Source organism: Bactrocera oleae, chromosome 2, assembly GCF_042242935.1.
Source record: "Bactrocera oleae isolate idBacOlea1 chromosome 2, idBacOlea1, whole genome shotgun sequence".
NCBI lineage: Eukaryota > Metazoa > Arthropoda > Insecta > Diptera > Tephritidae > Bactrocera > Bactrocera oleae.
Genome location: NC_091536.1, coordinates 44,848,053 through 44,870,667, shown reverse-complemented (window position 1 = coordinate 44,870,667; position 22,615 = coordinate 44,848,053). Strand labels below are relative to the sequence as shown.

Genomic DNA, 22,615 nt, shown 5'->3' with positions numbered 1-22,615 from the left:
AAAGTTAGTGCCGCACACGTTAACAATTCAACAAAACTGGATCCAAAACAAATTTCTCATCATAATTTGGAGCATTTTAAGCAGAATAAAACCGACTTCTTGCGCCGTTTTATAAATATGGATGCGACTTGGATCTACAACCATGTTGTTCAGTTCCGAAGCAGGTGAAGTCACTCAGCGAAAACGGATATGGCATTAGTTTCTTGGGATGCAAAAGGAGTTTTGTTGATTGATTATCTGCAGAAAGATAAAACAATCAACTCTGAATATTACTGCAGCCTTTCGGAACAGAAAAGAGCTGGTTTACAGCACAAAAAATAATTTTTCATCAAGACAATGCACTTGCTCACAAAGGTGTTTTAACAATGACAAAATTCAACGAATTAAAGTACGAATTGCTTGAGCATCCACCGTATTCACCAGTTTTGGCTCCCACGACTACTACCTCTTCAGAAACCTGAAACTATTCCTTCGTGGAAAGCGTTTTTCGTCGAATGACGAAGCTAATAGAGCCGTAGACGGGTATTTTGCAAAACTTCACGAAAGTCATTATAGGGATGGCATAAAATTATTGGAGGATCATTATCATTATTGAATAAAAAAATATATTTCGACCCAAAAACAGTATTTTTTCATTACGCTTTTCAACCAACCTGTACGTTATGATGTAAGTTAGTCGAATGCAATAATTATCCAGTCGCATAAATGAAGCTATTTAAAACAAGTAAGGAAAGGCTTAGTTGGGGTGTAACCGAATATTTCATACTTTTGTTAAATACCTTCAGGTGTTGGTAATATTAAGAAATATAGCGAAAGGGTTCAACTTCATTGTTCGTGAATGGAATGAAATTTAAGCAAGTAATTTTACAAATATATAAATATAAACATATATATGGAGTAAAGTCAGCCGGACGTTTCAAATTCTTGAATATCAATTATGTAGAGGCTAAGGCGAATTTTCGTATTTGAGGTACAAAGATAAACTGCTATTAGAAAAACATGCTCTCTCAATTTCATTAAAGTAACTCACGCATTGGCCGATATATGTTGTATAAAGTCAACAGGAAGTTCGAAAACCGTTATATTAGGTAAATGCGGGCTAAGGAAAGTATTAACCCGATGCACCCCATTTTCGGCACAAGAGTATTATTATGAAAAAACCATTTTCCCCAAATTTTAATAATATATCTTACAGATTGACCGATATTTTCGGTAAAGGACTAATCATACGCACTTTGGTCCATATATTCGGCATGTGGGGGTTTAAATAGTTTTGGTCGGACTAAAAAAATTTTGTAGACGCGATCATGTCTTAGAGGCACTATTTGTTCAAAGTTATATCCCGATGTATTTATATATACTGAAAAGTGAAAAAATCAGTTGAAATTTAAAATTTAATTTTGTGGAAAGTAGGCGTAGTGTTAGTCAGATTTCGCCCAGTAGGTCCGGAGGTGCCACACCCATCCCCAAATTTTGACACCGGCTCCCGGATTTTGTAGCCTCCCGGATGTAAAATTTGTTGTCTCTGAGGCATTAAGTTATATATATTAATCGCAATTTTCGAAGCTTTTAACGTAACCGTTAGATAGGGAGTAGGCGGGGTTATCATCCGATTTCACCTACATATTTTCACACTGCCGCACGAGGTGTCGAAAGGATTTTTCCTGTGGAAATTTGGGTGTTATAGCTTGAATGGCTTAGATGAAATATCTATATATATACATATAACATAACCACGCCCGTTTTTTCAAAATTTGTGAAACCGCAGATGCCCATTCCTAATGCGATTCGTTCTATCAAAAAACCGTCCTACATTTTATTCTGGAGCTTAGTAATGGCATTTTATAGGTTTCTGATTATTTGCGTTTTGTGGGCGTGGCAGAGGTCCAATTACGCTCGTCCTTAATACCAACCTTCTTACGGTACCAAGAAATATGTGTACCAAGCTTTATAAAGATACCCCAAATTTTATTTAAGTTACAGCTAGCACAGATAAACGGACGGACGAACGGACAGACCGACATTCGTATTTCAATTCGTCTCGTCATCATGATCATTTATATATGTATAAACATATATCTATCTCGATAAGTTTTAGGTGAAACAAACAACCGTTAGGTGAACAAAACTACAATATTATACTCTGCAGCAACATGTTCCAAGTGTATAAAATTGTTGCGAAAGAATTCAACATTCATTATTCGACGATTTTTTATTTGTAATCGTTTCATTGCCATATTTAACTTCGCGAAAATTATTCAAAATCATCCTCAAATGAGATATATCTGACATAAACTTAACCGAAGAGGCAAAATTAAATATATTGAATTGATGTGCAAAACATTAACCAGAAGATCGGAAATGATGATATTAGGGATATGAGATTAAGACCAAGGTCTAGACCAACTTTATTCATATGCAGCTCTAAACCATTAAAATAATTTTTAAAAATTTTAAAAACACTTGTCCACTTAATTGCATTAATATATCACATATTTTAAACAACCAAAACTGTTTGAAGTCAGCTGGAAAGTCGGAGATCACTATACAGGGTACATTGGAAGCTGAGGAAAGCAATTTTATAAATTAATAACTCACACCCTGACCGACAGATTAAGCATACGGTTTGTTAGAATAACGAAAATCATTATACATATGTGGTATAATATAACTTCATTTATTTTCGACATTGAACTATTGTACAATATATTCAATATTATACCCTCAGTTAATTTTTCTTAGATATCTTACATATTGATATTTACTGTATAAAGCCAATCGGAAGTTTAAAAATCTTCTATAAGGTTTCCAATTTTCCAGTAAGGTACCTCACATACCATCACCAATACATAGGGAGTAAAAAGAAAAAGATTCTATCCATTTTAGGCACAAGGAAACAATGTTATTACAAAAACACGCGCACTCAATTTTATTATAATACTCACTTATTGGCCAATATATGCGGTATAAAGTAAGCCGGAAGTTCGAAAATCTTTCTATTAGGTATTTGGAGGCTAAGGGAAGTTTTGATCCTATTCAATTCCATTTTTGATATAAATACATTAAGAGCAGAAATTTTCCGGAAATTGAAAATAAAACGAAAAATTTTTAATCGTCATCAATATAGCTTTCAAAATATGCTCCTTCTGAAGCGATAAACATATGCAACCTCTGTTTCCAATCATCGTAACATGCCTTATAGGCGTTGTACGGGATCGCCTTCAGTTTCCTGTGCGAAATTTCTTTTACAGCCTCAATCGAGTCGAAACGGACGACCAGTGGCATGTTTCTCGACCATCCTTAAAGGATTTGTACTCGTCAAAGACGTGGGTTTTCGATTTAATAGATTCACCACAAGCCTTTTCTAACAGGTGAAATAACGTGCCGTCATTGGTTTCGTGGCTTCAAGAACGGTGCTTTTGATACTAGCGACGATCCGTGCTAAGAAAGGTCAAAAACCTTCGAAGACGGTGAATTGGAGACGTTGCTCGATTAGGACCAGTGTCAAACGCAAAAAGAGCTTGCTTGAATATTGGGAATCACTCGCTGGAAAAAAAAAACAAATAAAAATTGATTCTGTGGTTTGACAACGCTCGGCCTCACGTTGCTAAACCCGTTTAAGCCTATCTGGAAACGCTTAAATGGAAAGTCGTACCCCACTCGCAATATTCCTCAGATATTGCACCGTCCGATTATTATTTGTTTCGTTTGATGCCACATGGTTGGGCTCAGAAGCAGTTACACTCACAAAAAGACATCGAAAAATGGCTTGATTCTTGCGTAGCATCACAAGATGAACAGTTTTACCGTAATGGTATTCGCGCTTTACCAGAAAGATAAGAAAACGTTGTGACTAACCATGGGCAATACTTCGAATAATTAATTTGTAACCATTTCTTCACAATCTTAAAAAAAAACAGCGAAAACTTAGTTGCGGACCTATTATTATTCTTTCCGAATTTAAATTATATAATATATCTTATACATTGAACGATACTTGTATTTTCGGTAAAAAGTCGAAGTATAGGAGGCTTGAATAGTTATGGCCCGCTTTAGACAATTGTTAAGGATTATCAAACCACGGGTGCCCCTCCTTAGTTTGGTTCGTTGTACTAAATTTTAGTTTTGTAGCTTATTTTGCGGATTGTTATGGCAATTTGTAAGTCTTCGATTAATGGCGGTTTGTAGGCGCGGTATTGGTCCGATTACACCCATCTACATTACCATTCTCCCTATTTGACCAAGAAACACGTGTACAAAGTTTCATTAAGATATCTCACTTTTTACTCAAGTTACAGCTTGCGCAAACAGACGGACAGACAGTCATTTATAATGCGTATATCCATATCTCCATAAGTTTTAGGTGATACAAACAATCGTTAGGTGAACAAAACTATCTAGCAACATATTGCAAAAGTATAAAAACTTCTTAATCGATCTATACGAACTCAGTTCTAACTTAGTGAACAAAACTACAGTACTGTGTTTTGCATTACGTCCTTGTGGAACAGTTTCAATGTAGGCTAATTTAGACGATCCGATAACTTAAAAATTACTGCTTATACGTATATGAGGAAACTCGTTTTTTCAATAATAAATTTTAATTTGAATATGTAATAAAATAAATTATCATCTAATTAAGTGGAAAAGAGATGTATTCTTTGCTCGCAGATTTAATACCTTATGTGATTTTTACATTAAACATATTAGAGGGTGAGGATGTGAACAAATTTCAAAACCGTTTTAAACCACCCAAGTCCGTCCCTAATCTATACTTTCGAGTTTTGTTGCCTTAATAATACCAGAGGTGTAGCACTTAATCTTTTCCCGTTCAAAGAGTTCTATGGCATAACAATTCTCTGATTTGACTCATGCACAATATCTCCTTAGAAAGTGATGTAGTTCGTGTACAAAGTTTTACTAAGATATCTAAATTTTTCTCAGTTATCGCTTGTATGGATGTAGGTATGGACGGGCGGATGAAAGGAAATTATTCATTCATTTCGTCATTCTTATAATTTTCTGCTCTCAATTGAAATTATCTTAATTACTATTATTATTATTTTTTATTTACCGTATTGGGAGTTTTCCTTCACTTTTTCTTTCATAAATTTTTGATGTTACAACGTCACGAGCAAATCCAAAATCTGCAACTTTACAAGTGTGTTCATCAGTAATCAGAATATTCCTTGCTGCTAAATCTCTGTGAATTATCTAAATGAAGAAAAAAATAAACATTACTTTCAATCATATATAGGTAAAAAAGTGAATATAATATATTATATAATTATATTATATATATGTACATAAATACAAACTCGCGTGTAATCGAACATTTTATACTCTCGCTATTTGCAAAAATCAAAGGCGGGGAAATACTTTTAGGTGTTGGTATGTTAAAACTTCATACTAAACAAGTTTGGGTATAACCGAAACTTTTTTACTCTCGTATTGTCCCTATTTTATCCATTATCGGCATCAGGACATGATATAACTACATAAAGATGCTCTCTGCATTTCGTTAGGATAACTCATATATTGACCTGTATAACACAACCGGACGTTCGAAAGTTTTTATATTAGGTCTAGTGTACTTCGGGGTCTGAGCTTGCGGACAGACTCTCTAAACTTTACACTGAGAGTGAGCTTTTAAGCGACTCTCATGATCCTGCAGAGAAGACAATAACTAATGCGTCTTCTCCAAATTAATCTACACCACAGCAAACTAGCGTCTCTAGCCCTAGTTAACCGCATAGCAGAAGAACGGCCTGACTTTGTCCTCATTCAGGAGCCATGGGTTAATGGAGGGCGTATTTGCGGTCTGACACCAGGATATAATCTATACGCGAATAGTTGTGTAGGTAAGCCTAGGACATGTATATTGGCTAGCAAAAAGTTTAAGGTCTTTTTATTAAACAGTTACAGTAGTAACGACACTACAGTGGTAAGCTGGGAGACGGGTAAGAAGAAATACCGGCTGGCATCATGCTATATGCCGTACGACGAGGTAGCAGTACCATCGCAGCTGTTCAAAAAGCTGGTACGAGACACCGAAGCATCCAAGTGTTCGGTTATACTTGGGTGCGACTCCAATGCGCACCATACACTATGGGGAAGCCCGGATATTAATGAAAGGGGTGAGTTGCTCTTTAATTATGTAATAGGAAGTAAGCTTTTGTTATGTAACAAAGGTAGTACGCCAACATTAATAACCAGAAATAACCATATATAACACTGGTATCGGAAGAACTGGTGGAACACTCCTTCTCAGATCGCTACATTGAGTGTATAATTGAAGAAAATGTAGTTAGGGAAGAGAAATTTAGGAATCATAGGAAAACGAACTGGCAGATGCACATTCAGGAGCTAAAAAAGCGTATTCCTATGATTCCACCATTTCAACCGGAAAAGAAAGAGGACCTAGAAAGGGGAAGAATTAGACCTCCTTGGTGGTCTCCAATACTTAAGAACATGCAGAAAAATTGCAGGAAGCAATTCAATTTTGCCAAATTATCCCGAGACGATATAGAGTGGGATAACTATCATAACTACCTTCGGATATACAAAAAGGAGGTAAGAAAAGCAAAAAGAAATTCGTGGAAATCTTTTTGTAATGACATCGAAAATACGGCAGAAGTGTCTCGGCTGAGAAAGATAATGACACAATCGAAACATAGCATCCTTATACCTTCAGAAGCCAGATCACAGCTGGACGGTATCCAGTAAAGAGACTCTGGGCCTACTAATGGATACTCACTTCCCAGGCAGTTCCGAGAACCTCATAGGGGACCATATAATGGAGAGTGAAGTAAGCTCAGAGTCCCCTCCGCTAGACATAGTGTCAGATGGCAATGTTTATTGGGCAATAGGCAGCTCAAGCCTTATAAAACGCCGGGACCAGACGGTTTATTCCCGGCTCAGTTACAGCAGTCCCTGAGCTACACAATAAACTGGTTAACAACCCTGCTTAGGGGGGCACTGAAATTAAACTATATTCCCTCGATATGGAGGGAAGTTAAGGTGATAACATACCAATATATATATACCAAAGGCTGGCAAAAGCTCGCACATTAATCCAAAGGATTTTAGACCAATTAGCCTTTCATCATTTCTTTTAAAAACGCTGGAGAGACTAATAGAAATACAATATACAAATATAAAGGACATACTAAACCCAAGAAAAATGGCAGTTTCGCAGCATGCGTACTCGAAGGGTAGATCCACAGAAACGGCATTAAGCTCAGTAGGAGCAGAGATTGAAAAGTTTCTGGAAATAAAAGAATACACCCTCGTAGCCTTCCTAGACATAGAAGGTGCCTTCAACAACATCCAGCCGAAGGCCATATTGAGCGCGCTTAAAGATCTGGGCATATCTGAGCCTCTCCGGAAATTAATTGAACAGATGCTCTTGGGCAGGTCAATTATTTCAACGCTGGGAGCTTCAACGATGCTCAGATCTGTCCGAAGGGGTACACACCAAGGAGGCGTGTTATCCCCACTTCTCTGGATCCTGACAATGAATAAAATAGTGGATCTAGAAAAGAAGGGGGTACATGTTGTGGCCTACGCTGATGATGTGGCAGTATCGGTTAGGGGCAAGTTCCCGAACACCCTCGCTAGCCTTATGCAGACAATATTAAACGATATTAATGGATGGGCCGTATCATGCGGACTGAATTTAAATGCTAGCAAGACAGAACTAGTATTGTTCACTAAGAAACACAGTACTCCAGAAATCACGCCGCCATTTTTAAATGGCACCAGGCTAACGGTAGGAGATAAAGCAAGCTACTTGGGACTAATTTTGGACAGGAAGCCTTCTTGGAAACAAAACTTGGAAGCGAGGGTAAAGAAAGCAGCTACAGCGCTTTACACATGTAAAAGAATGGTGGGGCCCAGGTGGGGACTGACACCTCGGGTGGCTCACTGGCTGTACACAGCAATTGTAAGGCCGATCATGACCTACGGTATAGTAGTATGGTGGCCAATTACAGAAAGAAATATGCGATTAGAAGCATGGAAGAGCAGCTAGTATTTGCATCAGTGGAGCTCTCAGAACTACGCCAAGCCAGGCACTCAACATAATTTTACACTTTCTGCCAACAGATCTGTATTGCAAGCAAATGGCAGCGAAGTCAGCTCTGAGACTGTGTGAATCCTCCCTACTAGTCGCAACAAGAAGCATTCTATGATACTTAGAAAGTTCCCGTTTCTTCCAATAGCTACGGATTTTCGCAATCCTATTGAACTGAACCTAAATCCGGTCGTCAATATTGCCTTCCCTTCCAGAAAGGAGTAGGAAAGGGACGTAGTGGACAAGGAAGCAGGGATAAGCTTCTATACGGATGGTTCCAAACTGGATAACCGAGTAGGCGGCGGTGTCTTCTCGGATAAGCTAGATACCAAAATCGCCTTCGCCGGTTACCAGACCACTGCAGTGTCTTCCAAGCAGAGGTCACTGCAATTAAAGAAAGCCTTCTTGCACTAACAAAAAATGTAATCACAACAAGAAGGGTATTTATATATACAGACAGCCAGCCGGATTTGAAATCTCTGTTGTCTCATAGGATTTCGTCGAAGACAGTGAAAGATTGCCATGATCTTCTAGCGGATCTGTCATCCTATTTCACTGTAAATCTGCAATGGGTCCCAGGACACGGTGACATCCCTGGGAACTGCGTAGCAGATGAACTAGCCAGAGCAGGCACCACCCTACAACTAGATCCTGGAAAGGAGGACATAAATATGCCTCTGGCTACTTGTAGATACCTAATCGACAAACATGTCATTAATATAGCCGAGTGTCAGTGGAATCGATCCCTGACCTGCTCAACTAGCAGACAAACGTGGCAAGAATGGAATATGAGCCGCACATGCCGACTGTTAAAATTCAAGAGGAATGATATAAGAACTCTCGTAGGAGTACTAACAGGCCACTGTCTAATAGGCAGACATGCAAGTAGACTTGGCACGCCACATAACGACTATTGTAGAAGCTGTCAGGAAGTAGAAGAGGAGGAGACCATTAAACATCTTCTTTGCGATTGCGCAGCACTATATAGGAAAAGAATCGCAACCATCGGCCGTGGGTTTCTTGACGACGTCTCGGAGGTTGCACAGATAAAACTTGTCTCACTGATGAAGTTCATCAGAAGTACGGGGTGGTTCAGAGAGGAGCCAATAGAGTGAGGGGATCACAGTCCCAGTGGTATCACAATGGGCCTCCTAAAGGCCTAAGTGTGTCGAGTGACAGCCACTTTACCTACCTACCTACCTACCTATATTAGGTCTATGGGGCTAAGGGAGGTATTCCTCCGATCTTACATATTTTTCATACAAGAGCACAATAGCAAGGAAATTATGCCCTTTGAATTTAATAACATAGCTCAAAGGTAGGACGATATTTTCGGTAAAAAGTCAGCCGTATCGATTTCGACAAGTTGTAGACGTGAGATAACATACCTCAAAGCTATTATTTGTTGAAAGTTTTAAGTTGTCGTGGTAGTAGTCCGATTTAACCCGTTAACACAGCCTAACATAGAAACATCAAGATAATATTCGGTTTCATACATTTTCACATCAGTTGTGATTTGTGCTGAGAAAAATTTGGTTGAAATAGCTTTAGCGATTTGTGAGATAGGTATAATAAACCTATTAGTGGCGAGACAGCACCTATTTTTTAAACATTTTCAAACCACAGATGCCCCTACCTACTGCGTTTCAGTGTACCCAATTTCAGTTGTGTTTCATAATATGCGGACATATTATATGTTTCCGATTAACGACATTTGTGGGCGTGAAAGTCTTCTGATTCCGCCCATCTACCACAACGACCAAAGTGCAAAGGAACACGTGAACAGAGTTTCATCAAGATATATAAGCTATCGACTGTACGGACGGGGATCCCCCTGCTGGTAGGGGTAAGAATTTACCCGCGGTAAAGCATGCCTGTCGTAAAAGGCGACTAAAAGCCAAATGCACTATGACTGTTATTTTATTTTTCCCAGAAAAATCAGCATAGTAAATGATGTCAGAAATAGTGCTATAATACTCAGCTTGAAATGATATTATAGACTTTAAATGAGATTCGAAATAAAAAGACATTTGAAGTTCAAGCGACAAATGTCACGAGTTATTGAGTAAGGCGAGGCTCAACTGGCAGTAGCTTCGGCTACACAGCCTGACCGGAGACTCAACTCTGGTATTACGGGGAGCAGAATGCCCTTGGTATTCGGTTCAATCTGATCATTGGGTTCGGCCCTTTGGGGAGTATCGTGGTGGCTGTGGTTTAAACCTAAATGCTGGAAGAACTGAATTTCAGTTCGAAAAAATAAGTTGCACAAGCAACTGGGTTCCGTAACCGAAAACGGAAGAGGTTTTAGGTCGGCCTCGAATCTTACCAAGATGGTCAGTGTGCCCCTACACACTGGCCACTGGTAATCAAATTAATACTTGCAAATAGCTCGTATTATTTGGGGCGCTTATCAACGCATTGTTTTGATACGTTGTGCTTTGGAGCACCGTGAGGTAAGGCCGTCGACGGCAGGTACTCACGTAAAACACACCGGTCGTTGTACGGACGGGAAGGCGGACAGACAGTCACCCGGAATTTCACTCGTTTCGTTTTTCTGAACATTTAAATGTTACAGACAACTGTTAGGGGAACAAATATATAAAAATGTTGCATATGAGTTTAATACTCGTTATTTGACGAAATTGTGAATGCGTTACAAACATGCATATTTGGTATCTTATTAACTTTACACAGTTTTACTACTACATTTTATTATATGCCCTGTGATATTTATATCTGCATTAACTAAACTCACGCAAATCGAATAGTGCTGTGGGAGGGTATGTGCTAGTATCGTATTCTCGTTGAATTTTACTAAGTTGTTGTATACATTATACATATATGCGATAAAAACTCAGCCAAAGGAACGATATTAATCTTGAGTACATGATTTCAACCAGATAAATGAAAGTCATTACATTAGGGGAATGTCGGCATTAATATTATCTATTATATGTAGCCTGACGTTCTTAGCTAACATACATTATAGTTAAAAAATTATGTATACTTAATTTTTATACAACATCGAATATGATAACCAATATGAACAATGTATACTTAACCGAAATGTTCAAAATCATCATTTTGGTTATATTGGAGCAGGGTTCGGTCGTTATGTTCAGTATCTAGGGGTTTGAAAAAATTCAGTCTCACTCTGACCAATTTTATATGGGAGAATTATTATACGCACTATTCGTGCAAAAGTTTACTTCATGTGAGATAGTAATGTATATTGGGCCAGAGACAGTTTCAATCCCTATTCCCTGCTTAGTTACAGCGGTCCCATATCTACATAATGACTTGGGTTACAACCATGCTTAAAGAACATTGTAATTAAACTATATTCTCACTTTATGGAAGAAAGTCGAGATGATATACATATATACCAAAGACGGGCAAAAGCTCACACACTAATCCAAACGATTTCAGACCAATTAATCTTCCATCATTTCTTTTAAAAACGTTGGAAAGGCTAATCGAATCACACATAAGAAGCAACCTAAACCCAGAAAAAATGGCAGTTTCGCAGCATGCGTATTCTAAGAGAAAATCGACAGAAACAGCACCAAGCTCATTGCTAGCAGAGATTAAAAAGTACCTGAAAGTAAAAAAACACACTCTCGTAACTTTCCTAGCATAGAATGCGCTTTTAAGAAAATTTTCAATAAATCAATTCGTTTTTTTATGCATTTGCGTTAAGTGTAATATCTTGAAAATATTCTCTGAAAATTTCAAGTTGATCGGATAATTACTTTTTAGTTACACGACAAATAACAAAGAGCGCTCGAAAACAGGTAGCTAGCGGCAGCTGCAAGAAACTTTAAATGCGTTTTTCTCAAAACTATGTTTTTCGAACTGGTGACTCGAAAACCGCTCAGTCGATTTTAATAAAATTTATACAGCTTTTAGAATACATAATAAACCCGGGTCTGATCGAAGGATTTTTTTTCAAAAATTTCGATTTTTTAAGACCAATTGTTTTTTCCAAAAATCTAGAAAAAAAATTTCCTGAGGCTGCAAGGACTTATAATTGTCACCGAAAGGACCTTTTCTTTGAAACTTTGTCAACACAGACAGCTAAAACTTTGGAAAAAACGTTTTTTTTTTTGGAAATTTTTGTAACTTCAGGTCAAAACATTGTATAATAATGCCATATTACTACTTTTGTAAAATAACATGATTTCATAGCAAAAAAAAATTACTGAAAATTCTAATTTTTCGTGCCTCTGAATACGCAACATGCAGCTAAGGCCATACTGAGCGCACTTAAAGGATGTGCAGATCTGTCGGAAGGGGTACACCTTAAGGAGACGTGTTATCTCCACTTCTCTGGATCTTAACAATGAACAAAATGTTGGTGAATCTGGAAAAGAAGAAGGTACATGTTGTGGCCTACACTGACAGTGGCAGTTTCGGTTAGAGGTGAATTTCTGAATACCCTCGCTTTCCTTATACAAACAATACTAAATGGTATAAATCGGTTGGAAGTATCGCGCGGCTGAAAGTCTTCTTGTTCTGACAAGGAGTATGCTCACAACAAGGAATATATTTATATATACAGATATCCCACTAAAGTGTCTTAGGGTTTCGTCTAAGTTAGTGAAGGATGCCTTGATCTTTTAGGGGATCTAAAATCCTATTTCACGATAAACCTTTAATGGATTTCAGAACATAGTGATATACCTGGAAACTGTGAAGCTAGCTCATTTAGCCGGAACAGACACCACCCTACAATTAGACTCGGGAGACGTAAGAATTTATATGCCTCTGGCTACTGCAGTTATTTAATCGACAAATGTCTTATAAACAATATTGCTTCGCGGTGGAATCAATCCCTGACTTGCTCAACAAGCCAACCAACCTACCTTTATTTCGATACATTTCATAAGAAATTTAATTAATAGAAAAATTAATGAGTTAGCCCAGATCCTATATACTACATATATTAGATTATGGTAGTTGGCTTTATGGAGAATATATCGGTAAATGTGTTAATTACCTCAATAAAATTGGATGGAAATATTTTTTCGACCTCCTGTTTTAATTTAATTATATGTAGTGGACATGTCTTCTCGATCACAATGTGGATTGACGTCAAAAATTAATTACATCCGTTTTCTGGCTTACATATACCTAAGTTTAAAATTTTCGTCCCGTTCTTCTATTCTATTGTCAAATTTGTCAGCTAATATGTATGTATATAGGGAAATAGGTGATCATGTAATCTTAAGAATGATGTTGTTCTTTTTATAACTTATTTATACATACATTATGTACTTACCCCTCGAGAAGTTAGGAAATCCATACCTTTGGCTACTTGGTACATGAAAGACGTTAAATCACCCGAGGTCAAAGTTTTAGATTTTCCATGAGTATTCCCATAGTGCCTATATAAATGAAAATGATGAACTAAGTGATTATACCTGCTAAAACTAAAATTATCCCTGCAAAAATCAGTAAACTTTTTGAAAAAATACATACATTTGTGAACAAATATCTTATTATTGCAAATAAAGTTCGTGTTCTGCCAAAGTTTCAAAATAAGTTTCCTTTTATTTTACCTTGTATTATTATGAACTAATGGTTTTAGCAACAACCAATTGAATCATAAAAAAAATATATTTGTTCAGTGTATCAGTTTTGATCATCCAAGGGTGGTTTGGTTTACCTTAAGCTATTCCCAAGGGATTTAGAGATAACCACTACAAAATCCAATTTATCGGAAACAAGTAAGGAAGAGCTAAGTTCGGATGTAACCGAACATTTTATACTCTCGCAAAGTCAAATGGTATACTCGTTTGAGATTTCTTTGTGGATTGACTAATATTTTCGGTAGAAGGTCAACTTTAGGCACTGGGGTCCACATATTTAGTACTCAGGGGCTTGAACAATTTTGGTTCAATTTAGACAATTTTTGGTCACAAGGTGGCATACTTTAAACGTATTATTCACGCAAAGTTTTACCCCGATATAATCATTGTTGCTTGATATGCATAGTGGAAAGTGAAAGAATCAGATAGAATTGAAAATGGTGTTATATGGGAAATAGGCGTGGTTGTAGTCCGATTTCGCCCATTTTCGGAATATAACATAGAAATATGAAAGTAACGTTATGCACCGAATTTGGTTGAAATTGGTTAAGCAGATCCCAAGATATGGGTTTTCACCTAAAAGTGGGCTGTGCCACGCCCACTGTCTAATTTTGAACGCGGTTCCTATAAAGTCATCGCATACCATCCCAGAGATTTAATTTAATGTCTCTAGCGTTTTTCGTGCTTGATTTATCGCGCTTTTAGTAGTTTTTAACAGTACCGTTATATGGGGAGTGGGCGGAGTTGCCACCAGATTTCAACTATATTCACACTGTAGGTAAAGGTTCTAAAAACATTTGCTTCCAGTGAATTTTGTTATTATAGCGTTAGCGGCTTAGGAGATATGCACACTAAACCTATTAGGGGTGGGACCACGCCCACTTAAAAAAAATTTAACTGCAGATGCCCATCCCTAATGTGATGTACCAAATAACAGTCTTGTGTCTTATTGCCGAGCTTAGTTATGGCAATTTATTTGTTTTTAATTAATGGCGTTTTGGGGGCGTGGCAGTGGTCCGATTACGCCCATCTGCAATACCACCCGTCTCTCGGTACCAGGAAACATGTCTACCAAGTTCCATAAAGATATCTCAATTTTTACTCAAGTTAGAGCTTGCACGGACGGACGGACGTCCGATATATAATTGAAATTCATATAATAAAATTCTCGATAATGGTATGTTTTTGTGTCAAAAATGGGTTCAATCTGATCAATACTTCCCATAGCCCTCATATACCTAATATAAAGATTTCTGAACTTCCGGGTGACTTTATACCGCGTATATCGGCCAGTATGTGAATTATCTCAATGAAAATGAGAGAGCGTGTTTTGCTCATAACAAGGTATCTTTGTGTCTAAAATGGATTAAATCGGGTGAAACTTTTACCAGCCCCCATGTAACTAATATCAGGATTTTCGAACAATTGTCTGACATTACTCCATATGATTAGTGATGGTATGTGAGGTGCCTTAATGAAACAGTGGGAGCATTTTATTAGTCTGTGGCATGTTAATAGTATGTGGTATTGGCAAAAATTGATAAAATCGGGTTAATACTCGTACTATCCTCAACTTCCATATACTACTTATATTGCTTTTCGTTATTCTAACCAGTTTTATGCCGAATATGTCGGTCAGTGAGTATTAATATTTTTTTATATATACAATTGCTTCAAAATATGTTCTCGAGTATAGCTGAGTAATGTCAAAATTAATATCTTTCTCTATCCCCAATATATATATGATTTCCGTCTTTCCACCTGACTTTAAACCGTTCCGGTTGATCAAAATGTGATATTTTAACGAAATTAAGTGGATAAGATTTAGTAAAAATTATGTGGTTTGACGCTGAATTAGAATGAAATTAGTATATACCTTGGTCTAAACCTCACACCTTCATATAATGAATTCCAATTCGCTGGTAGACGTTTGCCACATAAGCTTATAATATGAAATTTAGCCACTTTGGTAGAGTTAATATCACATCCATACTTATGTATATCTCACTTCAAGCAATAAAACTGAGACTAAGTTTATGGCCTTTTATATAAGTCAAGAAGATACCAAATTTGTTTGTATTTAAATTTTTTTTGTTTAAAAATTTTAAATTATTTTATGTAAAAAATTAAAACTTCCGTTTGGCGAAATTGGTCCACGAATTTTCCAGCTCACATATACTACTTATGGTATAATTTTTTTCGTTAATTTGATAATTTTATGAATTTAAATGGACAGTTTTTCTTAAAAATAACGTGGTATATCGCTGCATATGCATGAAATCGGTCTAGACCTTTGTTTTAACCTTATAACCGTAATATACTGATTTCCGCTCGTTTGGTACAACAGCAACCTCATATACCCCACATATTAAATTTAACCCCTTTGGTTCAGTTTATATCGCATATAGCATGTTTGAGTTAAATAGCTTCCTTTTGTTAAAGTTAACATTTCGAAGAAAAAAAATTGTATTGACACTAAATAAATCTATGATTAATAATATAAGTTAATTAGATGCCAAATAATAATCGAATAATGAATGTTGAATTCTTTCGCAACATTTTTATACTTTAGCAACATGTTGCAACAGAGTATAGTTTTGTTCACCAAACGGTTGTTTGCATCACCTAAAACCAATCGAGATAGCTATAGATTTCTATATACACATATTTCTTCTAATATTTGGTGATAATCAGTGGATAGGTATATTTTCTCAGCCTTCATGTTGAACTTGTAACATAATATACCAGACAACAATGTAAAAAAGTTTCTTAGAGTGTTGGCCTTTGTATAGAGCAAAAATATCTTTGTGGAAAAAATCGCATGAAATAAATATTAGTAGTGTAGTATGAAAAGGGCTAAAGACCCTTTTTATGTGGTTATAGATAAACTGCGACCCCATCGGTTTAAATGCTACTGTCTATTATTTCAGTTTTACATCACATTGTAATATGAAGGTCATGAGGTGAACTGTAAACTCAAGAAAATTACATTTTTACCCTTAGCCGTTGGCAGCTTATGAAAGGTTTAGATATTAAGACAGAAAGAAGAAAATCTACATACCTGCTCTACATATGTGTATACCATACTTAATTATATGTAAGTTATTGTTAATTTAGCCTTAATGGGCAGACCCTTCAAAATAGGTACTGTTTTAAAAGTGTTAGACAAAAGCAATTTAAGGAGGGGTTTTCCGAGTACTTAACTTCAATATAATGAATTAGTAGTTACTAAATTCTAAAATATAAATATAACTAAATATTATGTATTTTATGTTAGTGAATATAAAAGTAATATATAGTTATACAAAAGCACGTAAGCTGTGTGTACAAAAATATACCATCACAAAACTATTCTACTCTGTAGCAATATGATGCAAAGTATTATAAATATCAGTACACTGTGTTTGTAGTTTCAGTTACACTAGATTTCTTTACCAGTAAAGTGCTTTATTCAAACTAATTTTAGTGTATTAGTTATACAGTGTTTAAAGTATTATTATATACAGTGGTGAGCAAACACATATACATATGGGCATCAGTATACCATAGTACCTATGCACCGAACAGAAAAGGAGTCATAACAAGGAATTACAGTGAAAGAGAGCAGCACCTAGGATCCAACTTTTCACACCAGGACGGACTGAATTATATAAGTATTATCTATAAGTATTTTATACATTAATTCATTTATTATTAATTAATTATGCCTAGATTAAGTAGAAAATCTGTATTACTAAGTCGTCTTCAGAATAGAAGACGTATGAGAGTTCTTCGTTTTATATAGAGATAGTGAGCAGTCACAAAATACTGTAAGTCACACTAATCGTAGGTTAGATTCCGATATTCGTCTACCCGAACAAATTATCAATACAAATTAACATAGAAACAGGCGGGAAAATCTCGAGGTACGGTCTTTTGAACAAAATTTAAATACTGTTCATCATAGGGCAAGACGTCTAAATCCCCAAATCCGCTCTGAAGAGCAAAGAAGAAATACTCGGGGGCATAGATTTCGGCGCGAAAATCCCGAGATACGATATGTTGAGCAAGTTTTAAATACTGTTCAACATAGAAGATGGCAAGATCCTCAAATTCGCTCTAAAGAGCAAATAAGAAATACTCGAGATCATAGATCTCGTCGATAAAATCCCTAGGTACGTTATGATGAACAAAGTAGGAACACTAGGGATCATAGAGAACTTCGCAAATGCAAAGGAAACATGCAAAAAGAAATCCTGAAATAAGGAGAGAGGAGCGTGATAGAGAAACACAACGCTTAGTAGGAGGGGTATGGGGAAAGAAATTTTGAATCAGTGACGTCTTAGACAAGGTCAAGTTCGCCTTCGTAGGATAACCTACTCAATAGGCAAATTGAAAACCAAAGGCAGTCCCAACGAATCAGATTAACGAGAGAAAATAATGTTATAGAAACTGATAATACTGGCAATTTAACAGATTTCAAAAACATTTATTTCCAAAATATAAATACGGCCCTACTGAAACATGTATTTGCTGCGACAGCTTATGGTTTTCACACCAAGTTCGCAAATTAAATTTCGAAAATATTGCGCAAGGTCACCCGAATGCTGCATCCGCCTTCTTTTTAATGCTTCCTTCAGAAGATGGAAATTACAATTTTTGTGCTACTTGCAAAAATGCGATTGTTAAAAAGAACGTTCCAAAAATATGTTTAGCTAACGGTCTAGACTTTCCTGAAATACCGGATTGTTTGAAAAGTTTGACCCCAATTGAAAAACGTCTTATAATTCCTAGATTGCCTTTTATGACAATCCATTCTTTAGGCTATCAAGGTCAGAGTTTGCTCAAAGGTGCTGTTGTTAATATACCAATTTCTGTTAACAATATTGTGACATCTCTACCAAGGTCCTTTGATGAGGCTCATGTTATACAAATTCACTTAAGAAGGCATTTGGAATACAATCATGATTACATGATCGATACCATACGCCCCGCAAAGATTATGGAAGCTTTGCAGTTCTTAGTGAATACCTCTCTGTATCGTGAGCACAATATACATATTAATGAAAACTGGATTTCAGAATTTAATAACCAAGAAGAAGTTCCGTTCGTTGCATCTGCAGACGATTCCCGATTGGTTCAATCTTTTCATGCGGCACAAACTTCTCATGATAATACCTCAGGTAATAATATTACCATAGGTCTTTTACCTTCAGAGCTAAATCCAGGCGGTCAAGAAACTCTTTTGGACAATATTCCTGTAGAAAACTTAGATTATAACCATTTAGTTATAGCGCCAGGTGAAGGACGAAGACCAATTGACATAATTCAAGATAATAATTCAGAAGAGTTGTCATTTGGAACAATATACGTTGGGCAGAAGCGTAAATGCTCTGAAACGTATAGCAAGATAATACGTTCTGAAATTCGCCGTTTTGACAGAAGAGCGTGTACCATTCCAAAGTTGTTCTATGATTACAAAAAATTAAAACTGCTACAAATTAAGAATAGTACATCAATTTGCCTTAGAAAGTTTTCAGGCCGCAACCGAGTTACGGCCCAAAATCTATTAAACGAAAACTTTGTTCAAAACTTGATTCAACACGATGATGGTTACAAAGTTTTGAAAGGCCACCTGCGCACTGGAAGCTGAGAAGAAAAAGGCAATCGCTATGATTCGCCAATTTGGGCTTCCAACCTTCTTTATCACTTTATCGGCTGCAGAATCTCAGTGGGTTGAGGTTCCTCTCTAAAACTGTTGATTCTAAAGATATTTCGGAAGAGGAAACCAAAAGTTTAACAACCCAAGATAGATATCGCTTAATTCGGTCAGACGCGGTTACTTATGCTAGACATTCTGACTACCGCTATCGACAAATTCTTAAGCTTTTTAAAGATAACGCCGGCATTTTTGGAGAGCATTTTGTTACAAATTTCTACTGGAGAGTGGAGTTTCAACAGAGAGGTTCCCCGCATGTACACGGCATGTATTGGCTTAATACTGCTCCCAGAATCAGCCGTCAAGATCCTCAGACATTCCCTGATGTCATTAGTTTTATTGACAATTATATTTCTACAGATGGTTCAATCAGCCACTTAGAAAATTATTTGGGTTATCAAAATCATAACCACAGTCGGTCCTGTACTAGTGAAATAAGAGGACAACAGTTTTGTCGTTTTGGTATACCATATCCACCAATGCCTTCAACGCAAATACTGTTACCTCTTACAGAAACAAGTCAAAATTCAGAAAGACACAAGGAAACCTTTTTCTAATTTAAACGATTTTGAACACTTCCTGTCTGATAGTAGAATAAATATGTGTTTTGAAGACTATTTGTTAGCCCTTAGGTCAAGTTTAACAAAACCCAAAATTTTTCTAAAAATAAAATTACAGGATCGTTTTATAAACGCTTATAATCCTCTGATTTTGGAACTCCATAGAGCAAGTATGGATATCCAATATATACTGGATGCATATGCTTGCTGTTCATATATAATTAATTATATTAACAAGTCTAACAGAGGAATTTCTAGGCTCTTAAATGAAGCTATATCAGAGGTAAATGCTGGAAATTATACTATTAAGCAAAAACTTAAACATATAGGTCACAAATTTATATCAGGCACAGAAATATCTGCACAAGAAGCAGTATATTGCTGCATTGGGCTCCATATTTCGGAAGCAAGTAATGCAGAAATATTTATAAATACCTATCGACCCGAGGAACGTGTTCGAATGGTAAAACCTAGAGGGGAACTTCAGAACCGTCCTTCAGGTTCGACTGAAATATTCGTAGCCAGTATTTTAGACCGTTAAAGATTCAAAGATCCGATCAGTTAGAAACTCTTTGTTTAGCTGATTTTGCATCTAGGTATAAATATTTTAAATCTAGTAGAAGAGCACAAGACAGTGATCATGAAGAAGAAGAGAGGAAAAACGATAATTTACCAGAAAGCGGGGTTGTCATGCCTCTTAAAGACGGCAGCGGTTTTGTTAAGAAACGTACCAAACCTTGTATTATTCGGTATAGAAGGTTTACCCAGATTTGGCCAGAGTTGAGTATTTCCGCGAAATGGTAATGCTTTACTATCCTTGGCGGAATGAACAGCAAGATCTCATTGAAAATGATAATGAGCAGACTTGCATAACACATCGTATTATAATTGAGGAGAATCAAAGAAAATATGATGTAATTAATAATTAATTTATAATGAAATAGACTTGGAGGAAGGTGCTCAAAATGAACCACCTATCGTGGAAAATGAGTTCAGAGTGTTCTCACTTCCATAAATAAACCCAAATATAATTTCGCTGGACTTGCATGGCGAAGATTCAACATACATTCATGGCACTGAATCTAATTGCAATATTAGACTTATTAAACTACCCCCTTTAATTCCAGTTGAGGAATTATTTTCTTTAGTTCAAAGTCTAAATACTAAGTAAAGAACCTATTTGACACATTTGATGCACCTGCTAAAAACAAATCGCCCATTTTATGAGTTCATTGGCGGCTGTGCAGGTGTAGGAAAGAGTCGTTTGATATCTGCAATATATCAAGGTCTTAACCATCGTTACAATTCTACACCTGGATCCAATCCAAGTTCCTTAAAAGTTCTTCTTTGCGCACCTACGGGTAAAGCAGCATTCGGAATAGGTTAAATGACCCTTCATTCAATATTCTCTTTACCTGTTAATCAGTTGAATAGAGAGTTGAGGCCACTTAGCAATGACACAGTTAATTCATTGTATTCCAGACTAATCGATTTAAAATTAATCATAATTGATGAAATATCGATGGTAGGTGCTCGTATGTTTAGCTCTGTTGATGCGAGATTAAAACAAATATATGATTACAGTGAATATAAACACGTGTGATGGCTTGGTTAATGGGGCAGCTGGACAACTTATGCAAATTAATTTCCATTGTTCTTTTCCAACAATTCTGTGGATTAAATTTTTGAAACCTTCTGTTGGTGTGAAAGCACGATCAAAAAAGCCTCATCCTTTAGAAAGTTAATGGACAACAATTGAAAAGGTTCTAAAATCTTTTGAATATAAAAGAAATGAACAAATATCAATTTAAAAGAAATCAGTTTCCAGCTATAACTATTCATAAAAGTCAGGGTGCCACATATAATAAAGTTGTAGTTCATGCTCGACCCAGAATGCCTCGAGCTTCAATATATGTCGCTTGCAGTCGAGCTAATACTGCAGAAGATCTATTCATCATAGCAAATTTTATTCCACCTAACAAATTTTCTGAATCGGATGCTGTATTTAGGGAACTGAGAGAATTGAACACAAATAAAGCTCTGACAACAAGTTTTAATTTTATGATTTCCCGAACATCAGGACATCAAATTTTATTCCATAATGTTCAGAGTCTTCACGCTCACATTAGGGATATAAAAAGCGACTGTTTGATGCTATATTTTATATATATTTTATGTTTTGTAGAAACTTGGAGTTATCCTTGCGAAAGTTTTAATATACCAGGATTTACTCCAATTAATGAGCTGAGGATAGATAGCACGGAAACAAGCAACAGGAATAAACGGGGCATTATAATATATGCAAAGCATAGTATTGCTTGCTCTATAGAATCAAAGGCTGTAAAGAAAACTTATTCAGACCGCAAAGTTTTAGAAGCGGTTTTGTTTAAATGTTTCAATATTAATATTCTGGTTCTATATAGAAATTCAGCTTTCTCTGTCAGACAATTAATTGTAGAACTTCAGGAAGTCCTTACTTCTGAGTTAGGCAATCAAAATGTGCTAATTGTTGGAGATTTTAACATTTGTTTAATGTCTACAGGGACTGCAATAAGAAATCTGCTCCAAGAAAAAAACTTTAGTTCCCTGCTTGGTGCAGAATATTCAACTACACTGTTACACAATTGATTGGGCATTTTCAAACATGGATTCTTCTAGTGTAAATGCAATTACTTTTGAGACAGTACACAGC

General features: G+C 36.4%; 2 protein-coding genes across 10 annotated transcripts in view; one reads left to right on the top strand and one right to left on the bottom strand.

Moving 5' to 3' along the window:
• The window catches only part of Cad96Ca (tyrosine kinase receptor Cad96Ca), a 157,662-nt gene that overhangs the window by 8,830 nt on the left and 126,217 nt on the right, over positions 1 to 22,615 (bottom strand). For 7 of the 8 annotated variants that reach the window (XR_011398017.1, XM_070113077.1, XM_070113076.1 and 4 more), the window contains 2 exons: positions 13,356 to 13,461; positions 5,075 to 5,214 (listed from right to left, as the gene is read on the bottom strand). Coding sequence is in view for 7 of the 8 variants with exons in the window: in XM_070113077.1 (XP_069969178.1) it covers positions 5,075 to 5,214; positions 13,356 to 13,461 (246 nt within the window). In the remaining variant the exon portion in view is untranslated. The remainder of the gene's footprint in view (positions 1 to 5,074; positions 5,215 to 13,355; positions 13,462 to 22,615) is intronic. The other variant, XM_070113080.1, reaches the window with a different exon arrangement.
• LOC118681060 (uncharacterized) overlaps positions 1 to 22,615 on the top strand; it is a 449,031-nt gene that overhangs the window by 379,011 nt on the left and 47,405 nt on the right. The window lies entirely within an intron of this gene.